At 55.8% G+C, this 21,260-nt stretch overlaps 6 protein-coding genes across 6 annotated transcripts; 3 read left to right on the forward strand and 3 right to left on the reverse strand.

Annotated features, from left to right (window-relative positions):
- Positions 1-713: 713 nt before the first annotated feature.
- PUNSTDRAFT_130461 (uncharacterized protein) lies at positions 714-2,252 on the reverse strand (the record flags this gene model as incomplete). Its single annotated transcript, XM_007379697.1, has 12 exons — positions 714-770; positions 830-900; positions 952-1,116; positions 1,178-1,281; positions 1,344-1,431; positions 1,489-1,499; positions 1,563-1,645; positions 1,708-1,759; positions 1,818-1,929; positions 1,989-2,007; positions 2,060-2,176; positions 2,226-2,252. The coding sequence occupies 12 exons, from the start codon at positions 2,250-2,252 to the stop codon at positions 714-716; spliced, it is 906 nt and encodes a 301-aa protein (XP_007379759.1).
- A 1,468-nt stretch (positions 2,253-3,720) lies between these two features.
- On the forward strand, positions 3,721-8,133 carry PUNSTDRAFT_141010 (glycoside hydrolase family 35 protein; the record flags this gene model as incomplete). The annotated part of the gene is made up of 25 exons (XM_007379698.1): positions 3,721-4,139; positions 4,191-4,317; positions 4,369-4,462; positions 4,517-4,572; positions 4,624-4,690; positions 4,747-4,767; positions 4,823-4,922; positions 4,991-5,065; positions 5,135-5,183; positions 5,231-5,251; positions 5,305-5,338; positions 5,397-5,413; positions 5,463-5,577; positions 5,634-5,736; positions 5,788-5,883; positions 5,936-6,134; positions 6,192-6,761; positions 6,823-7,049; positions 7,102-7,144; positions 7,198-7,242; positions 7,291-7,402; positions 7,459-7,475; positions 7,529-7,609; positions 7,665-7,761; positions 7,829-8,133. The coding sequence occupies 25 exons, from the start codon at positions 3,721-3,723 to the stop codon at positions 8,077-8,079; spliced, it is 3,036 nt and encodes a 1,011-aa protein (XP_007379760.1). The 3' UTR covers positions 8,080-8,133.
- Positions 8,134-8,224: 91 nt separating this feature from the next.
- On the reverse strand, positions 8,225-9,396 carry PUNSTDRAFT_41922 (uncharacterized protein; the record flags this gene model as incomplete). The annotated part of the gene is made up of 2 exons (XM_007379699.1): positions 8,225-8,506; positions 8,572-9,396. 2 exons carry the CDS (start codon positions 9,394-9,396, stop codon positions 8,225-8,227), a joined length of 1,107 nt encoding a protein of 368 aa, XP_007379761.1.
- Positions 9,397-11,764: 2,368 nt separating this feature from the next.
- On the forward strand, positions 11,765-13,780 carry PUNSTDRAFT_81391 (MFS general substrate transporter). Its single transcript, XM_007379700.1, has 5 exons — positions 11,765-12,279; positions 12,333-12,496; positions 12,602-13,005; positions 13,079-13,445; positions 13,503-13,780. The coding sequence occupies exons 1-5, from the start codon at positions 11,917-11,919 to the stop codon at positions 13,660-13,662; spliced, it is 1,458 nt and encodes a 485-aa protein (XP_007379762.1). The 5' UTR covers positions 11,765-11,916; the 3' UTR covers positions 13,663-13,780.
- A 97-nt stretch (positions 13,781-13,877) lies between these two features.
- Positions 13,878-15,266, reverse strand: PUNSTDRAFT_96893 (uncharacterized protein). The gene is made up of 5 exons (XM_007379701.1): positions 15,103-15,266; positions 14,904-15,010; positions 14,430-14,810; positions 14,252-14,359; positions 13,878-14,190 (listed from the first exon to the last, which is right to left on the reverse strand). The coding sequence occupies exons 1-5, from the start codon at positions 15,218-15,220 to the stop codon at positions 14,137-14,139; spliced, it is 768 nt and encodes a 255-aa protein (XP_007379763.1). The 5' UTR covers positions 15,221-15,266; the 3' UTR covers positions 13,878-14,136.
- Positions 15,267-17,349: 2,083 nt separating this feature from the next.
- PUNSTDRAFT_96896 (thiamine diphosphate-binding protein) lies at positions 17,350-19,893 on the forward strand. Its single transcript, XM_007379702.1, has 7 exons — positions 17,350-17,682; positions 17,743-17,872; positions 17,990-18,092; positions 18,145-18,287; positions 18,344-19,230; positions 19,286-19,324; positions 19,411-19,893. The coding sequence occupies exons 1-7, from the start codon at positions 17,425-17,427 to the stop codon at positions 19,657-19,659; spliced, it is 1,809 nt and encodes a 602-aa protein (XP_007379764.1). The 5' UTR covers positions 17,350-17,424; the 3' UTR covers positions 19,660-19,893.
- The last annotated feature ends 1,367 nt before the right edge of the window (positions 19,894-21,260 follow it).

Below are 21,260 nucleotides of genomic sequence, written 5' to 3' on the forward strand. Positions count from 1 at the left end.
GAAGGGCCGGAGGGAGGAGCATACCGACGAACAGGATTGCATGCATGCAAGAAGACCCTTGGTACCGGTCCATTCATCCCTTCTCAATTGAACCTCTAGTTCATCAAAGATGAGGTCAAGGAGCTCCGGAGGAAGATGAAGGAGTGGACTGGCGACGAGATTGCGAAGGGTCAAGGTCTGCATATCATGCTGCGCCGTGTTGTCTGTTCCTGCATCAAAATTGACAGTCACAGCATCCATCAAGGTGCGAGGATCGTGCTTGCGCTGGATGGCGAATATGTACGATGGCAAAGCTTCACCACAATGCTTGCGCGCGCCATGGCAGCGACATGACCAACCGTGGGAGAAGCGCAATAATGCTGACTGACGGCAACCACGTAATGAGATCTGGCGAATCTCAATAACCGGATCTCAATAATTATTGGAAAACAGAACGTCTCTAATCATGGGCATCTTTGGCCTTCTCGCTGAGCCGTGCCCTTCAACTTTGTCATGGCGGAATGGCACTCTAAAGGCCGGCACGTCATTTGATGACCCAGTCGTCCATATCATCTCTGCGAGCTTCGACCGCACCAACTACCGAAGCACAGTGCTGGCTGCAGCCACGTAACGACGGGCAGTATTCCAATAGTATGCACAATTAAGGTTCGAATATAAATGATCTATATATTCACACCATATCGGCCACCCCATATGCGACTCATAGCGTCGACTCAAACAGCCTTGGCCGTCCGCTCCGAACCGAAGCTGCGGTCGTCGCCGATGGTGTTCTATGCAAGGCATCAGAACTGCTTCATCGCGAGTGTAGGACGAGCTCATGACACTGTACCTGGTCAGGATAATAGGTAGGACCATTTTTGCTCGGACGGCCGTAATCGGAGACAACCTGAGTGTCTACACCTACAAACAACGTCAGACACGGGCGTAAGCCGAGTACATATAAGCGCTCACGGATGTTGCTCAGATCGATCGCGGCGTTGCCGTTTGTGACGTTCTGCCCACTCGTCCCGCCGCTCCTGCTGGCACCGGCGCGGCGGATGGAGTCGCGCGTGTTGAGGTTGTACATCATGGTGAGGGCGTAGATACGACCGAAGCACGAGTTGAAGGCCACAGCGACTACGATCAAGGCGTTAGCCACTCGGAAGCACAGAAGAAACAACGAAAGCGGAGAACATACTACTGCCGGCCGGGTCTTGGGCGTAAAGCGCGAGGATCAGCAGCGCAAAGAAGCTAGTCACACATCCCGTGCGTATCGCCATGTTCGTGAGACGCGAGATCAACCTGAGACGGCAGACTTTCGTGTGAGATACCCGTCGACTACTAAGATTGATGGATCGACTAACGTTTGCGTGGATGCGAACGGCGTCTTGACCTTCCGCAGCTGCCAGACGAGGCTAAGAGTGATAGCCAGATCGCAAGCCGTGGAGCATCCTAATTGTGGATAAATCAACTGAGAGACAACCCCGATCCGGAATCGATTCGACTCACCGAACCACACGCTATCAGTAAGGCGACAGTCCAGTTAGGGAATATCAGGGCGACGAGGAAGCTCGAACACTCACGCCACAGGTGTAACAAATTTGTCCCGCTGAGTGAGGAACGGAAATTTTACAAGAAGCGCAGACGTGTAGATGCCCGCGACCCACTGAATAGAAGCCCAGTTAAATAAGCGATGAAATCGGACGAAAGTGTGGGAGGTCGCCTTACAGCAGCCCAGCTGATACACCAAATGAGAGCGGTCAGAATGTGATTCTTAGAGCTGGATGAATGCACCCATAAGCTTTATCCTCTTCGAGCAGAAACCGGACGGAGCTTACAGGTTCCAGAATCGGAATATAAGGAACGACTGGACGATGAGCGCCGAGAACGCAGTGGCGACGCAGTACAGAGGGTATGACCAGTATTCTTTCGATATGCCCACCAGGTCGCCTGTGGACAAGGATAGAACATATAAGCGTTTGTTACTCCGAACGAAGTATATCACCCACCCCAATGCGTGACAACGTACTGTATAGTCATATTCATAAGCGAGCGAACATGCGGAGTTGACGGTACAGACCAAATACGCGGTCGCGTTGGTGGCCGCCACTCCGACCGTATCCACGGCGAGCAACGCCCAGATCGTCGCCTTCAGTAGTATGTGGTCGTTTGGGAATCGACTGAAGCAGGTCCATATCTGACGACGACATAAGAAGACCTCCTCGTAATGAGGATACGACACACACCATGGTTATCTCCCACATATACAACATGCAGTCAACCCATGTCCCAACAAGAATAGAACTACGAGACGCGCGATGAGATGCGAAGTGACAGGACAGCTTCGAAATACGGAGCCGGAGACATACCCAAGCGACGCATCGAACGCACCCATGCCTCAACTGTACACAATGGAATGTCACGTCGAGGGGCGGTCGGGAAAGAGAAGAGCGGAGCGGGGAGGGCGCAAACGCAGAGCATGTCGGGCCCGGTATATGAGGCGTAAAAGATAGTTGAAAGAAGCAGTGGCAAACTGGTTCGAAATTGCTCGGATTACATAGGCGAGGTGTGAGTGAAATGCGTTGCGGCGAGCTTTACGTCGTCGTGCTTGGACCTACACAAAACGGGCCTTCGCCGTCCAATAAAAGCGGGCCTCGCCTCTACGGGGCCTGAGAGAAGCATCAATTGGCCATGCCAATCGGAGGTGACCAGCAGTCCGTCCGGAACGCTGGTTGAATCATTCGCACTTCAAGTCGAAGAACGCTGCAGCTGTGTTGAAGTTAAGCCTATATAAGGGCCACATTCTCCATAGTGTCCTGATAGCCTTCTCCATGGCGTCCTGGTAGCGGCCCTGGTTACAGGCGAGCATTATTTTCATCATCCATGAAACATACGCGAAACTGCTTACAAGCTAGCGCTGTCTTCGCGAAAGGAGAAGCCGTTGGCGATTTGGATTTATGTCACGTGATGCTCTGCCGCCTGCCTGCCGTGTGCCCTCAACCTGCCGTCGTCCAAGCCGTCGACGACGAACTCGGATCTTCTCTCTGCTAAGTCAACGTGTTCCTCAGACAATCCAACGAACACGGACGATTACAGTACCTTGACTCTTGCTGCTCAGGGCTTCCAGATAGGCTCAGGCTACGGCAGCTCAGAGTCAGAGCCAGAGACCCGACCTTGTATACCCCCCCGGTGCCGTCCGTGGTCGCCATCAATTCCGAGGAGTCGAAAATGTGCCCTGGCGCGCGCCTGAGTAGTGTTTATGTCTCGACCGACAAGCGACATATTGGAACCGGATTAACCGCGGTAAAACATCAGACGCAGGCCCCAGTCTTCGGCTAACCGCACTACTGGCCAAAGGTTTGAGCGCTGGGTCATGAGTATGTTCAACACCCTAGGCCTGAATGTTTGCGATTGATGAACACGTTCTCTAGTTATCCTGGTCGAAGAAGTCGCGTCGCAAGCCTGCCTTCAGACCTTCGTCGTCGTTATTCGGACGGCCGGCGGGCACGAGGGTCCCATGTGACCAATACCTCCATCGCCGCGCCGAACATGACGCCAGGTGCGCGCGCACTCAACGCGCCATCCCGCTTCGTTCACCTTGATATCGCATCGCAATTGATCGCACTGAGTGAGTCGGATTGCGATGCAGGGTCATGCGCGGGACTATCCATGCAGCCGGCCCGCCATCTCTCTAACTGCCTGCTATATAGCAAAACCTTGTCATGTATGTGATCCAGTCCAATGCAAATGTTGCGACCTTTCTGCATCCTCTACGGGCTCCTCGCACTCGCTTGCGCCGTACCAGCGCGGCTTACGCCGCCCTCGAGATTTAATCACCCACGGGACTTCATCAACACGACCGGTCTGACGAACGAGGTCGGATGGGACAAGTACAGCTTTTTTGTCAACGGCTCGCGGGTGTTCATCCAGTCTGGCGAGTTCCACCAATGGAGGCTGCCCGTGCCGGGTCTGTGGACGGACGTCCTGCAGAAGTACAAGGCCGCGGGACTGAACACGATTAGCATCTATACACACTGGGCGATGATCAACCCGAAGCAGGGCGAGATCGACCTGAAGGGGATCAACGACTTACAGGCGTTGTTGGACGCTGCGAGAGAGGCAGGTTTATTCGTTATTGCCAGACCGGGGCCATACATCAAGTGCGTGCTGTCTTATTGCAAATGGTTTCTGACTAACCCCTGTCAACACAGCGCTGAGACTACTGGTGGCGGCGTTCCAGGTCATGTCTTGACCCTGCCAAATCACAATACCTGGTTCACCTATAACGGAGAAATGCGAAGCAATGACACCCTCTATCATAATGCATGGAAGGACTACGTGCGTAATCACTCCTCTCCCGAGCGTCAACGACTTTGACGCGGAGTATAGGTGAATGCTCTGGGTAGGATCATCGCCGACAACCAGGTCACCAATGGCGGCCCGGTGATCATGGTACAGATCGAGAACGAATACTACAACGGGCGTGAGTAGGCATTTGTGCCTACTTTCTCGATATCTGATACCACCTGTTGTCCAGCTGGTATCAACGAGTACTTCGATCAATTGGCGGATACTTTCCGCGGCTTGGGGGTCGTGCGTCGCGTCTCATATCTCGGACAAACGTGATATTTACGTGACATACAGGTCGTCCCGACCATGGACAACGATCCCGGAATGTATCGTAATCTGGTCGACAGTACGAACATATATGGTACTTTAGGTGTTTATCTGGCAGTTGTAGATTTGGAAGCTCATCTCGTTTGGAAGGCTTTGACGCGTACCCGCTGAGTGATCCATGTTCGGTCTGTGGATCAGAAGAGCGTCTAATCCTTGATGGTATTAGGTTTTGACTGTTCAAATCCGACGCGATGGCGAGACATCCCGACCACTTGGAGAAGCTACCACGAAAGTGTCACTCCCGATGAGCCTTTCATGATCCCCGAGTCTGTTTTTTGCACGGATAGGGAATTCCTCCTTCTGACGAAAAGTTTCCGTTCGCTATGCGCATTAGGTTCCAGGGCGGCTCGTTTCTCAAATGGGCGTCTAATCAGACCTACGCCGGTTGCCATCAGCTAACGAATCCCAAGTGAGCGCTAGATGCCGACAGATATTGATGATTGTAGTGAGGGGCTCCACCCGGTTAACGCATCATTAGCTTCCAGCGCGTGTTCTATCATCAACTCTGGGCGAGCGGTGTTACGGCCGTAAGCGGTATCAACTTTCGTCTGCGTGATGCGCTAACCCGATCCAGGAAAACTTCTACATGGTCTACGTATGTTGGACCCTGCCTTTCCGCACACATGGCCTGATGGAATACCTTGCTAGGGAGGCACCAATTGGGGACAACTACCCTATCCCGGTCAGCGAACTTCTGTAGTTCGCGAGGCGTAATGCTGATCTCTCGTGCTACGTGCCAGCCGCGATCACGTCCTATGTCCGTTTGGGTCAAATAGTCTTCGTGACTGTCATTAATTGTTTCACAGGACTACTCTGCTGCGATATCCGAGACACGCGAGCTCAACGACAAGTATGGCGAACTGAAGCTGCAGAGCATGTTCCTGCGCAGTTTTCCTGATTTCAGAAAGACGAACCTCGTTGGTAAGAGCATTTCCTGCTGTCCGGAGGGTCGACTTCATGTTTCGCCTGTCATCCAGTCGAGGACAACACTACGCATACCGGAATCGACGTTACCCACCTCCAGAATCCGGATACAGGTGCTGCATGGTTCATCTCGAGGCATGTTAATGTGAGCGATTGGTGCGCAAACCTCATACTCTAGGATACGGCTAGCTCTGACATTCTTTGTAGGGACGACAAAAGCATCTCGCTTGATGTCGGCAATGTCACCGTCCCGCAGCTGGGGGGCCAAGTGGCGATTCCAGGCAGGGATTCCGTCATCACGTCGTGGGTACTAATATCGATCCCATTAGAACACTGACCCTGACCTTCGTTACAGCACGAACCTATCATTTGGGAAGCATTCTCTGTTGGCGTACTCGACTGCATCCCTATTCACTCAGCTCGTCTTAGACAACACCGACGTATTGGTCGCCTACGGTTCAGTCGGGCGCACATACGAGGTAGCTCTGGCATGGGATAGCAAACCCAGCGCCAGCATCCATGGGACAACCACCCCGAAGACTGCGTATCGCCAGGTATGTCCTGTACTGCGTCGAATAGGCGATCTGAATTGACGTATTGCTCGCGGAAAGGGTACCTTCATCCTGAACTACGTACAGAAACAAGGCATCACGTCCATCCAGCTCACGCAAGGAGGGCAAAGCACTCTTCTGCTCCTTGTAGACTACGCAGCCGCGACTCAGCTGTGGTTGCCCACGGTCGCCTCGTCCACAGGACCGCTCAAGAACTACGCCGACCTCGGCGCCTCCACCCCCGTCTTGATCAGCGGGCCCTATCTAGTCCGCAATGCGACCATAGAGCATGGAACGATATCTCTTTGGGGTGATCTGAACGCGACGACGACCTTAACGGTACTGGCCCCCAGCTCCGTTAACGCAGTTGTGTGGAATGGGGAAACCGTACGCGGGGTGCAGAAGAATTATTGGGGTGCTTTGCAGGCTCGGCTCCACGGCCCAAAACAGACGTGGTCCATCCCCGACCTGGCCAAGGTGACCTGGCGCTATGCGGACTCCCTCCCAGAGATCCAGACCGATTTCGACGACTCTACGCTCGTCGGTGCCGACCACACAAGCACGACAAACCCGTTCCCCCCTTATTACGGTGGTCCGTGGATTCTATACGGTTCGGATTATGGTTTCCATGTGAGCATTCGGCTTTATGAGAGTCCCCGATGATGACGATGATGACGATCTCTCATTTTAGGCGGGCAATCTTCTGTGGAGGGGAACGTTCGAACATTCGGACGACCTGCCTGTACCGACCGCAGTGAACGTCTCGATATCTGGTGGGATCAACTTCGCCGCCTCGATTTGGCTCAACGACGTCTATCTCGGGCCTTCGGATAACCTGACCATGACGAACAACGAATCCTTCCCGGTCACGCGCGATATGCTGCGAAATGGTAGCAACTACGTCACCGTGTTACAAGAGTCAGCAAACGTCGACCTGTGATTCGTGCATTACTTATTTGCCGTCCGATAGTCATATGGGTTACAACCTGGCAGGGATGGTCGTCTGCTGTACGGTAAGCCTCGGTAGTCCTGCGCTCCGTTTTTCCCTATTTAACAACCAACCTAGCCCGGTGGACGGCAATTTGACATCCAGATGCCTCGCGGCATCCAGGTACGGCGACAACGTCATCCCGAAGGCACTTGTCTAACCGCTGAGTAGGGTTACTATCTGGAGGGTAGGGACGAGGGCAACCAATTCACCGGTTGGAAGGTGGCCGGAAACCTAGGTGGAGAGGATTATCCCGATAAGACGCGCAAAATCCTCAATGAAGGTGCGTTATTCGCCGCTGATGTATTCACGAGAAATGTGACACGGTTTATCATCTAGGTGGACTGTATGGCGAGGTGAGGTGTCTAATCGATCATGTTTTGAACCTGGGTGCTAAATTTGGCGTCAGCGTATGGGTTGGCACTTGCCCGGATTTGATGACTCACACTGGACCAAACGTACACCGTGGCAGGGAATCTCCAAGCCTGGTGTATGTCATCACTGGCGTCTTCACTGAATGTGCCTCGGAAATGACACGTTTGTAGGTTGGCTGGTTCCGGGCGACGTTCACGCTGTCAATTCCGGCCGGACATGATGTTCCCCTCGCATTTGTTTTCTCGTCGAATGTCGGGCATTACCGAGGTGCGTAACGGTTGCCCAGAGTCTGTGCAGGTCTCCTTGACGTAACTCATTGTGGACCATGATCCAGCTCAACTCTACGTCAATGGCTGGCAGCTCGGCAAACGCGTTGCAAACCTCGGTCCACAGACGTTTTTCCCTGTACACGAAGGCATCCTGAATTACGATGGCGAGAACACAGTCGCCGTCAGCTTGTGGGCGCTGGGCGATCAGACGCAGGATCTGAAGATCCCTTCTCTCGAGCTCGTGCAAAACGGCGTATACTCGGGAGGTCCTGGGAGGGTCGCAACGGAAAACACGGGTTGGAGCGAGCTTCGCTAAACTAAGCGAGACAGAAGCATGATTCGAGGAAATGATGTACCTAAGATACATTGCTACGCAATACAACTACATTGTCAATTGTTACAGTTTACGATTTGCCAATCGCGACTTCGACGCTCTGTAGTTTCCTACCACACTTTGGTGTTCAACACATCTTCCAGAACGTCTCCTGCAACGGATTACGGTGCTGCAGATGCTCGTCCAGCCAGATTTCAGGCTCTCCTGGCACATCCTCCTCCAATGACCACCAAAAGCGGTGGTGCTCCAGCCAGAACACGACGTTCCGCAGGGTCGGGCAGAAAGTGCGCAGTTCCATCGCCAACGCTCGCTGGTAGGGCCCGTTTGGCGGAGGCTTCCAATAGGTGATATCTACTTCCAGCTGCTGAAGGGAGCCAAGCCGTGTCAGGCGCCGATGGAAGGCGTTGCGCTGATGAAACGTCCCGCCAAGCGCGTCAGCTCCATCGGATGCTTAACACGCGCGAAAGCACTGACCGAATCGACGGGCAGACTGATCATGCCAAGGTGCACGAGCTGCGGGCAATGCGTGACCGCGAGCTCCATGACCCGCTCTGCAGCCGCGTGCGACAGGCCCAAGATGCTGAGCGATCGCAGCGTCTTCGACAAGCCGCCGAGTTTAGGCATCCACCGCACCAGCGGCTCCTCCAGCCCAGGGGCGCCGCACAGCACCTGGAGGTGCGTGAGAGGCGACGGGCCAGGGACGAGCTCGGTCGCGACGCGCAGCGGGCCGTCGAACATCTGCAGCGCAGGGAGCGCATCGCGCGAAAGCGCCGCGGGCTGAGCGTCCTGCAAGATCTGCTGCGGGTTGACGGGCAGCGAGAGGCTGCGGAGCGTCGGGTGCGCGGCGAGGAAGGCGACGGTCTCGGCGCTCCAGCCGAGGCGGAGACGCGCGTCTCGGAGCGCGGGCAGGCGCACGCGCGCGGGGTCGAGCACCCACGAGTTCGCCTGGCGCGGGTCGACGAGGACGAGGGTCGTGACGCCGTGCACGGCCGCGAGCGCGTCGCGCAGCGCGGTCCACCAGTCCGTGGGGAGCGCGGGCGGGTATGGCTGGTGCGGCGCGCGCTCGAGCGAGAGCCAGAAGGTGCGTACGAGCGCGGCAACGCGCGGGGTGCTGGCCAGCGTGCGGAAGGCGCCGAGCGCAGGCAAGGGCGACGTGAGGTGCACGGTTTGGTAGATGCGCGGTTCGGACGCGCGCTGGAAAGCGCGCGAAGTCGCGCTCAGCGCAACGAGGGAAGGCCAGGTCGGCGCGAAGTGCGCGATGCGGTCGCAGACTTCGGGAGGGAGCTCGTCGATGGGCATTATCGTGACGCGGATTTGAGGAGGGCGGCTTTGTGAGTCTGGAGCGGCGGTACTGGCGCGTTGGCTTCCGCTGGTCCTGTCCTGCGCTAGATAAGGGGTCAGCACGCTGTAAAATATAGACCCCGGGAGCGGAAGCATAAACGATGCGGGTACATGAAGCTCTCGCGTGGCAGCAGATGGAGCCGTTATCACGGGCCGTAACCTCCCGCGCGGGCTGCGTGACAGGAAGGCGTTTGCATGGTCGCGACAGGAGGTGAGGAGCTCACCGTCTCAGAGCGCGGCTCGCTGAAGGCCGGGCCGTCCGTCCCTGGGAAAGGTAAATTACAGGTTAGCGGGCGCGACGAAGGGCGACGTGTGCCAAGCATAACCGCCGGGTAGCGTCTTTTGGAGATCGACGCGTCAGATGACGGGTGCAGCGCGCGAAGCGAGCGACACGGCTCTCGATGGTCGCGCGAACCACGCAGACGCGGTCGCAACCAATTATGGACGCGTGGAAGGTAACGAGGAGCTGAGAACGCGGCGAGGCGTCATCGTCTCTGCAGCGTCGAGCGATATCCCTGAGGACGATGAATTCAGGAAGCGACGCGCCCAGGCCCAAGAACCCAAAGATCCGAGCGGAGCAATGTGATACCAAAGGGCGAACGCACGAGCGCCTTCGCGCGGTCCGCATTGTATGGTGTCCGTCAGACACCCATCTCAGACCATCCGATCTGTATGCGCACAGACGCGCTCGAGACAGAGTCACGCGGGACCACAGCGACCTCGGCTACAATGCCGAGGGCAGCTTCAAGCCCAGAGAGAGCCGTATCTGTGGCAGATCGTGCCCGGGAGCCGTATTGGCCCCGTCGCCGGTCGCATCCCGACGGTGCGGTGACGAGATGGTGGAACTCACCACTAGGCTCTGAACGCGCTCGCGTGGGCTTGCCCGTTGGTCGATGAGATAAAGATAAGGCCAGCTGACGCGTCGAGAGGACGAGCAATGGCTCTAGAAGGTGGCCTAAGAGCAGATGAATAGGTCAGCGACGTGAAAGGACGTATGCACGCGATATCATCTAGGGAACCACACTCGCTGTCGTGCTCTGGAGTTACGTCCGAGCATCGGAGAGACGTCAGGGTAGATGGCCGCAATGCGATATACGCCCGCGAAACGACCAGCGTTTCACCGACGAAACATTAAGTGGCGGGGGTCGACTCACTTGTGGCGATCCTCCCGCCTTCGGCTCTGAGGCCTGCAAGTCGATCGTACGCGTTCGCAGATGTGTCCCTGCGCACAACGAGGCAGAAGCGAGATGAATCCGTCCGGGGTGAATGAGGCGAGTCCTTATAAGATTAACAGCGAGCTAACAGATCCCGGAGGACGAGGCCAGTTGTGGCGCGAGGCAAAAGCTACCTCGGGCGCTTCGGTCTTCTCGGGACGTAAACTCCTTATCTTCATCGCGTCGACGAGCTCAGAGGACATATCGCAGTGAACGATCGTCGAGTCGGTCGTCCTGGTGGGCAGAAGTGACTTGGTTGCCCCCGGTCGCCCATGTTGCCACGCTGGCATGGAGGGCCTGAAAACTCTCACTCATCTGGCGTGATTCATGGGAGGGCTACTTCGGAGCTTCGTTGAATTTCATTCAACTATAGCAACCTTTACCACGCGATCTATGGCCGAGGTACTTATCGGATGCGCTTCAGGAACTCGGTTTGGACGTCCATGCGATGGTGTGCTCGGGCAGATCGCACTGGACCTCTCGGAATAACACAAGACATGTCCCAGAACACGTTCGAACCTTCGACAAGCCCGAGGCTCTGCACTAACATATCCCGGCTCGCCACTAGTGCGAGGCCCTGGGGCCCGGCTGTTCCGGTATTGGGACCGCGCCGGTTAATACTACCTACTACCTACTACCTACCTACGCGGTCAACGGCGGCGACTGCGAAAGAAACTGGCTCCATATGTCATACGCGGGCATGTGCAGCCACGATTACGAGCTAACACTGGTCCTGCCCAAGTCCTGCTGTCGGAATAACGGGTGGGGTTATTTACGCGCAAGCGCAGACGCGCTGGGCGTGATCGCATCGCCCCCGACGAACGCGGAGGCTCTGCGGCACAGCCCGATAATGCCAATATCCAGTCAACCTGCACAGGCTGCACAAGTCCCAACATTCGCATTTCACCATCATATGTCGCGTCGGAGCCCGTCCATCCCATAGCTGGACGTGATCCAAGAATTATCGATGCGATCCATCCCCACTCGTCCGCGTCACCCGCGCTGAATGGCTTCAAGTTCCGGCGAGCGCGCAGAAGCCGATCCTCGCCTCTGTGATACGTGATCCTATTTCATCAAGCTGCTCGCGCATCTCACCCCGTCGCTCGAGCTATCGAACTACGAAATGGAAGGAAGGAGGCGTGCGCGCCCACGAGTCACGTCCCGACCGGGCTCCGCCTCTCGTCCGTGCACACCGCTGTGCGGGTCGAGATAGGTATAAAGGGTGCGCGCGACCGGGTGGAGTCGTCCACGTTCCGCGGTGGACATGGACCGCCCGTCGCTCTCGCCTCCGCCGTACACAGCGCATGCGCACGATCTCAAGATGAACGCGCCTGCCGCCGCGCCTATGATGGAAGAAAAACCCGTACCACCTGCTCCCGATGCGACTGCGGGTGGATCTGCAACACCGTCTCAGGTGGAATCTCAAGTGACCGGGCCTTGCGATGGTGGACTGCGCGCCTGGTTATGTGTCTTTGGAGCTTTCGTCGGTCTGTTTGCCACCTTTGGGCAGATCACGTCCTTCGGAACGTACCAAGCGTACTACTCCTCGCACCCACACCTTTCGCGCTATTCGCCGTCGACTATCGCATGGATAGGATCGGCGCAGCTATGGATGTGGTTCTTCTCGGTAAGTATCCTCAGCACTGACTCCTACCTCGTTACTAACCACTTCGCGCGTAGGGAGCGTTCGTCGGCCGAGTGTCAGACAAGCACGGGCCATTCATTGTCATGGTCGGCGGCACGTCAATATGCTTCTTCAGCCTCGTCGCGACAAGCCTCTCCACGCAATACTACCAGCTCATCCTCGGACAAGGCTTTCTTTTCGGCCTCGGCACTGGCATGATGTGAGTATTCCATTCAATCCCTACATGCTTCCTTCCATCTCCGAGACGCTGTCTATCACGTCGAGACTATCGCTGACAGAATCAACCTTCGCTTTGTCTCCGCAGATTCTATCCCTCTCTGGCTGCCGTATCCACGCATTTCTCCAGAAGACGCGCCACCGCCCTCGGGATCGCCATCTCAGGGTCGAGCGCGGGCGGCGTCGTGTTCCCGCTGATCAACTCGCACCTGCTCCACGCCACGAACGCGCGCACTACGGCGCTCGTCAGCGCCGGTATTACGACCGCCTGCTGCATCGTCGTCCTCCTCACTGTCCGCAAATGCGAAACCTCAACCGTCACCCCGACCGCCGCCGCCGTCATCCCTTCACCGGCTTCCTCAGATGACGCCGAGAAGAAGGAGGAAGGAGGAGGAGAAGCGCCCCATCGGAGATGGGCGCCGTGCGATGTCAGCTTGCGCAGAGCCACGCCGTTCTTCTGGCTCACGGTTGGCTCCGTCTTCACTTGCTTCGGTACGTCTCGCTTTTCCGACCAAACACGCATCCCGTGGCCCATCATCTCACCCCGAACCTCTTCCTTATGCAGGCATATTCATTCCGAACATCTACATCGTCGACTATGCCAACGCGCTCTCGTTCTCTCCCTCCCTCGTCTCCGCGGTCCTGCCCGCCCTCAACGCGGGCTCCGTCTTGGGCCGGATTCTGCCCGCGCTCCTCGCGGACTCCCTCGGGCGCTACACCCTCCTTGCGCCCTCCGCGCTTCTCTCGGGGCTCGCCTGCCTCGTGCTCTGGCTGACGGCGCGTACGGTGGCGGGCGTGCTCGCCTTCGCGATCGCGTACGGCTTCTGCTCCGGCGCATTCACCGCGCTCGTCACGCCCTGCGTGGCGCAAATTTCCGAGCCAGGCCAGGTCGCCACCCGCCTCGGCATTCTGTACTCCATCCTCTCCATCCCGTAAGTGTGGTCCATCCTTTTGTCTTTTCTCATGACTGAATGACGCTGGGTTTCCAGGGCGCTGACGGGCGGGCCGTTGGCAGGCGCGCTCATACGGGATCATCACATGGACTACACCGCTCCGATCGCGTTCGCGGGGACGACGATGGTCCTCGGATCCGTTTTCCTCCTCGTAGCACGCGTAGCTGTCAGCAGAGACCTTCGAGCTAGAGTATGACATCCCGACGAATTCGAATTACGATCTTGACACGACCCTCACAAATACGGTAAATTATTCTGTATGTACCCCGGTGCCCGATACTCGGCCGAATGTATCCACTATTCAGTACTATCACGTCCTCCCATCGTGGCACTAGTAGGATCGCGCAATTCAATTGTTGTTGACATTATTCATTGCCGGCGCGTGAAGTCACTGATTGATAGAGACGGAGGGGGGATGACGGAATCCAAGTGACTTCCTCAATTTAATCAAATGTTTCTAGGGTACGATAGCAACGATGGTGGATGTACTTAGTATGGAAAGGAGGGTGACTAAAGGATGAACCTATATGTTCCGCATGCTCCGATTAGCTGATAAGAGCAAACAACACTGCGACGACGGAGGAGATGAGAAATGTACATGGGCGCAGAGCCCCGGACGGAGCGGGGGCTTGAGGGATTGGAATCGGCGCCGACGTTGTGAAATTCAGGTTCAGAACGTTTCTTCTTCGTCTACGGCGCCGCCTTCGGGTACCTCGAAGCCATCCTACGATGTGACGACGACCGTGAGCAACGAAATGGAGGTTGCGATGCCCGCTCAGACGTACTTCTGTTGAGTAAAGAATCTTCTGGATCTCCTTGAGCGTCTCATCGTCTTGACCCTGTCCCTCGAGCACCTCTAGCTGCTGCTGCACCAAGATCTCAATATCGCGAAGCTGCAACGCGACGAAAACACATCAGAAAGTCGCGCACATCGCGAAAAAAATGCCAATTTCGTGTGCCCACCTTCGCGAAGTAGAAGTCGCGCTCTTTCTCCAGCCCCTCCATGTGCGTGCCCATCTCCCGCAGCTGCGCTTGCAGCGCCAACACCGCCTCGCTCTGGTTCGGCTGCGTGCTCCCCGGCCGACGCCCGAGCGGCGTCTTGCCGCCCGTCCGCGCCGCCGCACCGGCCGTCAGCCCGCCGCCGGTTCGTGTGGTCGTGGCGAGTGGTGCAATCGTGGCTGGCGTGTCGGCCGGCGCGCCGCGGCGGCGGCCGACGGCGTCGTACGTCGAGGACGGGTTGTCGAGGTCGCCCGGATAGTTCTCGGACCAGAACCGCCGGATCCATTGCAGGAACTCGAGGTTGTCCTGCATTTTGCATTTGACGAGCTTCTCGACGGGTATCGGCTGGAAGGGGGGCACGCGACCGGGAAAACGTCAGATATAGTATCTGTGGCAGTCCACGCACAACTTTGAGGGCGTGGAGGCGGGCTCGCTTACCTTTTCGATCTTCTTCGCCTTGAAGATGTTCTGGAGCACCTTGAAGTTGGCGATGTACTCGTATTCGTGTTTCGCGTTCATTTTGACGCGCGTCATTGGCACATCGCCTATATCGCACCAAGATCCACGCAGACAACGCGGTCACAAGAGGAGTATCGGTGTGAGTCCCTCCGATCGTGATGGACGGAATCAGACGCACCGTATATCGAGTCGATGACCTGACAATACGCGCCCCCCGTGCCACATTGCTCGACTTTCGTGTAGTTGATTTGTAGTAGGTCATTTAGCCATCCGAGGAGTTCTGTTCGTGAGGCCATGTTGGAGGACGCGTAGAGATCGTCGAGGCAGCGGAGAGAGGCTTACACCGGTGGCTGGTCGGTGCCACCGGCGGGCAAACAGCGCGTACAGCCCGGCCATGAACACTGATTCGCCCAGTCAGCCGAGGCGTCTACGCGCCATCGAATCGTTCAAAGGTGGCCGTTCGACTATTCTGAATCCTTCATATGGCGTTGATACAGATACAAACTCGGAGATAAATGAAGAGTCCAATGTTCATGTTCTTATAGCGTTAGCAGCGATCCGGCTTGGATGAATCTATTCCATCTCAATCTGATATCTGTCGTCCTGGGTACAAAAGAAGAATTATATTCTTGTCTGTAAGAAAGGAATGTCTGTACCTACCCCAACACTGAATACGAGAGCAGGTAGATTGGCCTTCTCGCGATAGGACTCGTCGTCGCGAAACTCGAGATTGAGCGTGATTGTCTGGGGTAGAACCATCTCGTCGTATCCTTGGTGTATGAATGCCGGTCGAACGTTGACGTGTACAGATGCGCACTTGCGCGACCGTATCACGATCCGAGTACCGCGTCGCAACCGTAGACTTGCTATGCGGGTCCTCGGGAAGTTGGAGTTGGTTAATCACCATAGCTCCTGCTGCAAACCGGAGTGTGCGTGTTTCAACCCGTATCGCACATGTCAGATGGACGGAAGAATCAAGAAGGATGCCGACAAGGTCGTAGACGTGTGACATTTCGATGTATAATTGAAAATCTCCGCTGGGTAGGACTCGCAATGTCACCGTCGAAAGCCGCAGAGCTCTTACGGTTTCGATCATCGGGCCAATATCACCCATGAGAGTGAAGGGTCCAGCCATATACAGCGTGAGAGCTTCGATGGGGTGTCTGTGACGGATGAGTGTGTCTGATATACGAACTGCTTAGCAATCTTCAGTAGCTCCCACAGTAAAACAAAACACACCTATCGCTGCCTTCAGATGCGGAGATATAGTCGGAAGACACCCCGACGGATTCTCCCACTCTTTGTTAGGGGGCGCATAGACAAGTGAGCGTATAACGCTTGGTTGTATGAGTTCACATAGCCAGGGTATGAGATTCTCTTCGTAGTGGCGGTCTGTGACAGCCAATCCCCGGAATTCTACGTGGAGCGAATCGAGAAATAATGGAAACAGATCATGATGGTGAACTTCGACTCCGTCGACGATCTGGCAGTTGATCATACCAAGTGAGCGAGATGGGGGCAGCTGGAAATGATAGCGTGTAGTGATAGCAGAGTTCCGTGAAAGCCCCGCAGTACCAGCTGTGATATTAGGAGTAAAACGCAAGATATCAAGCCGTTGTATGGTGGATGTAGCTCGAGAAATGTGCCTCCCAGGATTTCTAACCGTGTCACCGCCCGCATAATGACAACAGCCCTGGAGCTTCGCTCGCAGAGTACCATCGGTTATACGGGGACGGTTCGGGAGCGGGGATTCACATAATAGAGAGATCGCGTGAAATCGACGAGCGTTTGTAGCATGCGTGAGCGTCAATAACATTGCGACGTCTGTGTAGTCGCAGGGAGGAGAACAAGCGGCGTCTGGAGTACGGTAAGAGCGCCGAGCATACGAGCGCGCAGGACTACATCGTTGCCTTTAGGTTGAGATGGTCAACCCATGCGTGCTCGAGTTAGTATTCGAGCTCATCAAAGATGAGCTCGAACAGCTCTGGGGGTAGGCAGACTAGAAGATTGCGACGCGTCCGGAGAGTCTGAAGGCGAGCGGTGTAGGTGCTGATCAGCTCCAATTCGCGTTCGATATCCTCGGCCGCTGCGCTAATCGCCCAGGATGTATCCAACGTAACTCGAATGGAAGATGGAGCGGTTCCAATGACATGATTCCAAGTTGACGACCGCATAAAGTTCGGCTGCAGATACGCCTGCACAGAATGCCTCGAGCATACACCACTAACGGCTGACCTGAGGCGTGATAGGGAGAAAGGTTGGGGATGCGTCTGTTTAACACAGTAAGACTGTCGCATTTCACATGCCTCATGCCGCTGTTCACACGCCTTTGAAAGCGTCTACCTCCGGACGATAACTGTCTTTTAAACTCCGACTCTTTTTGGCTTTGACTCTCACCAGTTCGAACAACTACTCGGGACACCTGACCATTCTCCCAGCGATTGGATGCCCTATATACAATGGACGCAGCTGTTATCATGCTTGACTGGAGACCTGTGCAATGTACACAACAACATCCGTGTTCTTAGCGACTTTGACCCGTGCCGGCGTCACACATGCGTTCGTCAACTGGGGCTCGGATCACCCTGCTATGCTGGAGGAGCTGGCACGGCAACGACGAGAAAGTACGGATGGGAGGACAATACCTACGATCATTACTTGCCCGAACGAGATGGTCGCGCTCAGCGCAGCGCAGGGATATGCCCAGATTACGGGGAACCCCGCAGCAGTGATAGTACATGTTGATGTTGGTACTCAGGTACGTATAGTCGCACTGGCTTAAGGCGTATCTCATGTCTGATATGGGCCGTCCAATCAGTCGCTTGGCGGTGCCGTCCATAACGTCGACAAGGGTAGAATACCCGTCATAATCTTCGCTGGTGCCTCCGCACATAGCTCGGATGGTGAGCTTAAAGGGTCTAGGAATGAATGGATCATGTGGCTACAAGGTAGGGATCGAATTATGGCTGTTCGCTTTCGTTCCGGTTTTTGTACCATTCGAGAACGCTCTCTCGTGTCTTCCCTTTGAGAATGTTGGACCAGACCCACTGATGTCACTTCCCCAGATATACCTGATCAGTCCGCTATCGTTCGGCAATATATGCGATGGACGTATGAGATTCATAGTGGTCGGAACGTTGCGCAGGCTGTGATGCGCGGCCTGCAGATGTGAGCATCAACTCGCCTTTAACGCCGTTGCCTGCTCAAGCTTGCCTGGAAGTGCCACGAGCGAGCCCCGGGGGCCGATATATCTCTGGGCTCGGCGGGAAGCCATGGAAGAAGAGGTCAACGAGCAAGTCATGAATGCTCAACTGAGCAGGAAGGCATGGCCTTCTGTCTCCCCCGCGGGGCTGTCTCCAGAAGGTAATACGGCTTCCTCCTGGTCCTGCACATCCTTATCGATGTTCATGTCTTAATAGATGCGAAGACGATCGCCTCAGCGTTGATCCAAGCTAAAACACCGCTGATTATCACCTCGCGGATGCGCTCTAAGAGCGCTTCGTTTGCGCATCTCACGGCCCTGGTCGATATCTTAGCCATACCCATTTGCGTCTCGTGCCCATCTACCGTCTGCTTCCCCTTTTCCCATCCTTGCTACCAAGGCACATTCTTCGGCATCCTTTCAGTGGAGATGCAAGAAACGATCGCTTCGGCCGATACCATACTCATCCTGGACTGTGACGTGCCATGGATCCAGAGCCGCGGGACTAAACCGCGATCAAACGCGCGAGTCTTCCTCCTCGACTCGGGGGATCCTCTCAAGCTGGGAATGGGCTTTGCTCACGTTGACGCCGAGATCATCTGCAGCGCGGATGCAGAGACGGCTGTCGGCCAGATCTTGACTTTCGTCAACGATCAGAAAACCACTTCGGGAGATGTCAGCGAGATTGTAGCTCAACGATTCGACTGCTTGCGAGCGCGGCACGATGAATGGGTCGCTAACATCGACACGCTCGAAACAACACTTCCCGAGGATGGATCGTTCACCGTGCCGAATCTACTTCATGTCCTACGTCACGCGGTGCGCGAGCATACTCCCAGCGAAGGACAGCGCATCATCATCCTCAACGAGGCGATCAGCAACTATGCATTCGTGTGGACGCACATGCGTCCCGAGCGAGCAGGCGAAATCATATCTTCGGGCGGGTCATCGTTGGGGTGGGCGCTAGGCGCTGCGGTTGGGGCAAATATGGGTGGCCAAGTGGCCGGAAAGGAATTTGACCTCATTGTAGCCATCGTTGGCGATGGCAGTTACCTTTTCGGGGCTCCCAGCTCGGCGTACTGGATGGCAAGGAAGTACAACACAGTGAGTATCGGTTCATCCTAAACATGATATGCGTGCTCAGTGTACCTATTCATAGCCTTTCTTGACAATCGTCCTCAACAATGGTGGATGGAAGGTATCGCGTCCATCCTCTCCTCATGTCTGCTCCTTTGACTAACCCCACCGCCCATGCTTGCTTCTCTCACCAACCTCGTCGTCCAGTCTCCCAAGCTCTCGATGCTTGGTGTCTACCCGCACGGGCTCGGAAGCAAACTGGCCGGCGACAACCTAACCGTCGGCTTTGGGCCGGAGGCGCCGGACTACGCCGAGATAGCTGCTGCCGCCGGCGGCGCATGGGGGCGTCGCGTGGGCAGGTTCGAAGAGCTGCAGGAAACGTTCGCGGAAGCGATCGCCGCCGTCGTTGTCGAGAAGCGCTGCGCTGTCGTAGACTGTGTTCTCGAGTCGATCTGATGGACGCCGAGGGTCCCGGCGATATCGGGCAATGCGTCCCAATCGTGGACGTAGTTGCGCGCAGGTCGCGCGTATGATATAATGTTACTTAGGTCCGTGGGCGCTCGGCACAGACGTTCGTGGCGCGCCGCTGTCTGCCGTGGCCAGGGGACGCGATGAACTGAACAAATGCTTCCGGTTGGCGTCGCTTTGACGACATCACTTCCGTCTTAATTAACTGCTTTCCGCTTGTCGCCACAATCAGAACATCCTGAATCAGATTCACAACGCCTCCGTTGTGCAAATGCAGAACAACACAGAGCTATCATACATCGCAAACGCGCACGTATGAAGTAGAAGGAGATGGAAGGTCCTGACGTTGGTCGTTTGAGCGAAGCTCACGATGATCTGCTGCCTGATCGACCAAAACAGCAACCTCAGGGATCGCGCTCGACGATAGGCTGGCTCCCTATGCCTTTACCATGCAGCATTCCATGCTGCATGTGTGAGCGGACCTCATCGACGTTTTGACGTTCAGATCTCCGCAGTAGTCGCATTGCAATGTACCTATAACATATGGATGGAACATCGCAGGTAATCTTCGGTAGGATGATCACGGTATCACCGGGGAAATGGATGCGAACAACGCCGTAACTTGTGAGCGTTTCGCAATGAACGTGGGTACACCCAGGGACTCGATATGCAACTCGCCTTGGCCTCGGCGGTGGAACGTAGGTACACTGAAGGGCTGCGTGGTAATGTCGGCACTAATACCGGACTAAACTTGCAATCCGCTTGGAACGACGAGGACTGCATACACCTTCGGCCTTGTTGTTGATCTCTCGTGGGTGTGATTCATGACAGCAAGAGTGATACGTTCAGGAAAGCAACTGTTAGGCGATCAAAGAGAGCAATCTCTCGAATATACCAAAACGAAGACCACGCCTGCACTCGATGAGGTAGTCGAGTCCTCGAATCCGCTATGCTAAACCTTCTGCGCGGTGGCGTGCAGGCGATGCACAAGTCTAACGGAGCCGCTGACGGTGTCGGTACTTCATCGGGTTGCTTGCACACGACGGAACACCACGGCCAATTTAAGAATTAAGGACGCTCCAGACCGCCCGCCCTGCGGTGTCCCCATGTTGCGCTTTGGTCCGCAAAAGCCCCCGATATCGGCACCAATTTGTCCGCAGTACCCACACGCGGCTCGGTGGAGGGACGGGCGCTGATAACGACACGAAGTACCGCCAGCGGAACGGCTCGTGGCGTCAAAATGCGTGGAATATGCCATCAAAGGTGGATGGCAACCTCGATCTTTGATGAAGGCTCATGCAGCTCATCAGCTGCAAATTACCTCGAGCAGGTGTGTTGCATGTGCTTCATCAGGTCGTTGAGAGCAGCAACAGGCGGAGCTGCGTCGAGCATTGTCGAGCCGGTGAGAAGATCCATCGGCGCGAAAGTCTTTCAATAACGCCGTGCTTCGGAGTCGATATAAAGCGCCGAGGTATAACCACCGAAGCAACATCCATGGTGGGAACCTATGAGCAACGGAGACGAGAGCTTGGTGTGTTTGGGACCCCCTGGCCTGAATCCATGGATCGCAGGTGGGGTGGCTCGGATGA

This window comes from Punctularia strigosozonata, assembly GCF_000264995.1.
Source record: "Punctularia strigosozonata HHB-11173 SS5 unplaced genomic scaffold PUNSTscaffold_2, whole genome shotgun sequence".
In the NCBI taxonomy this organism is placed as follows: domain Eukaryota; kingdom Fungi; phylum Basidiomycota; class Agaricomycetes; order Corticiales; family Punctulariaceae; genus Punctularia; species Punctularia strigosozonata.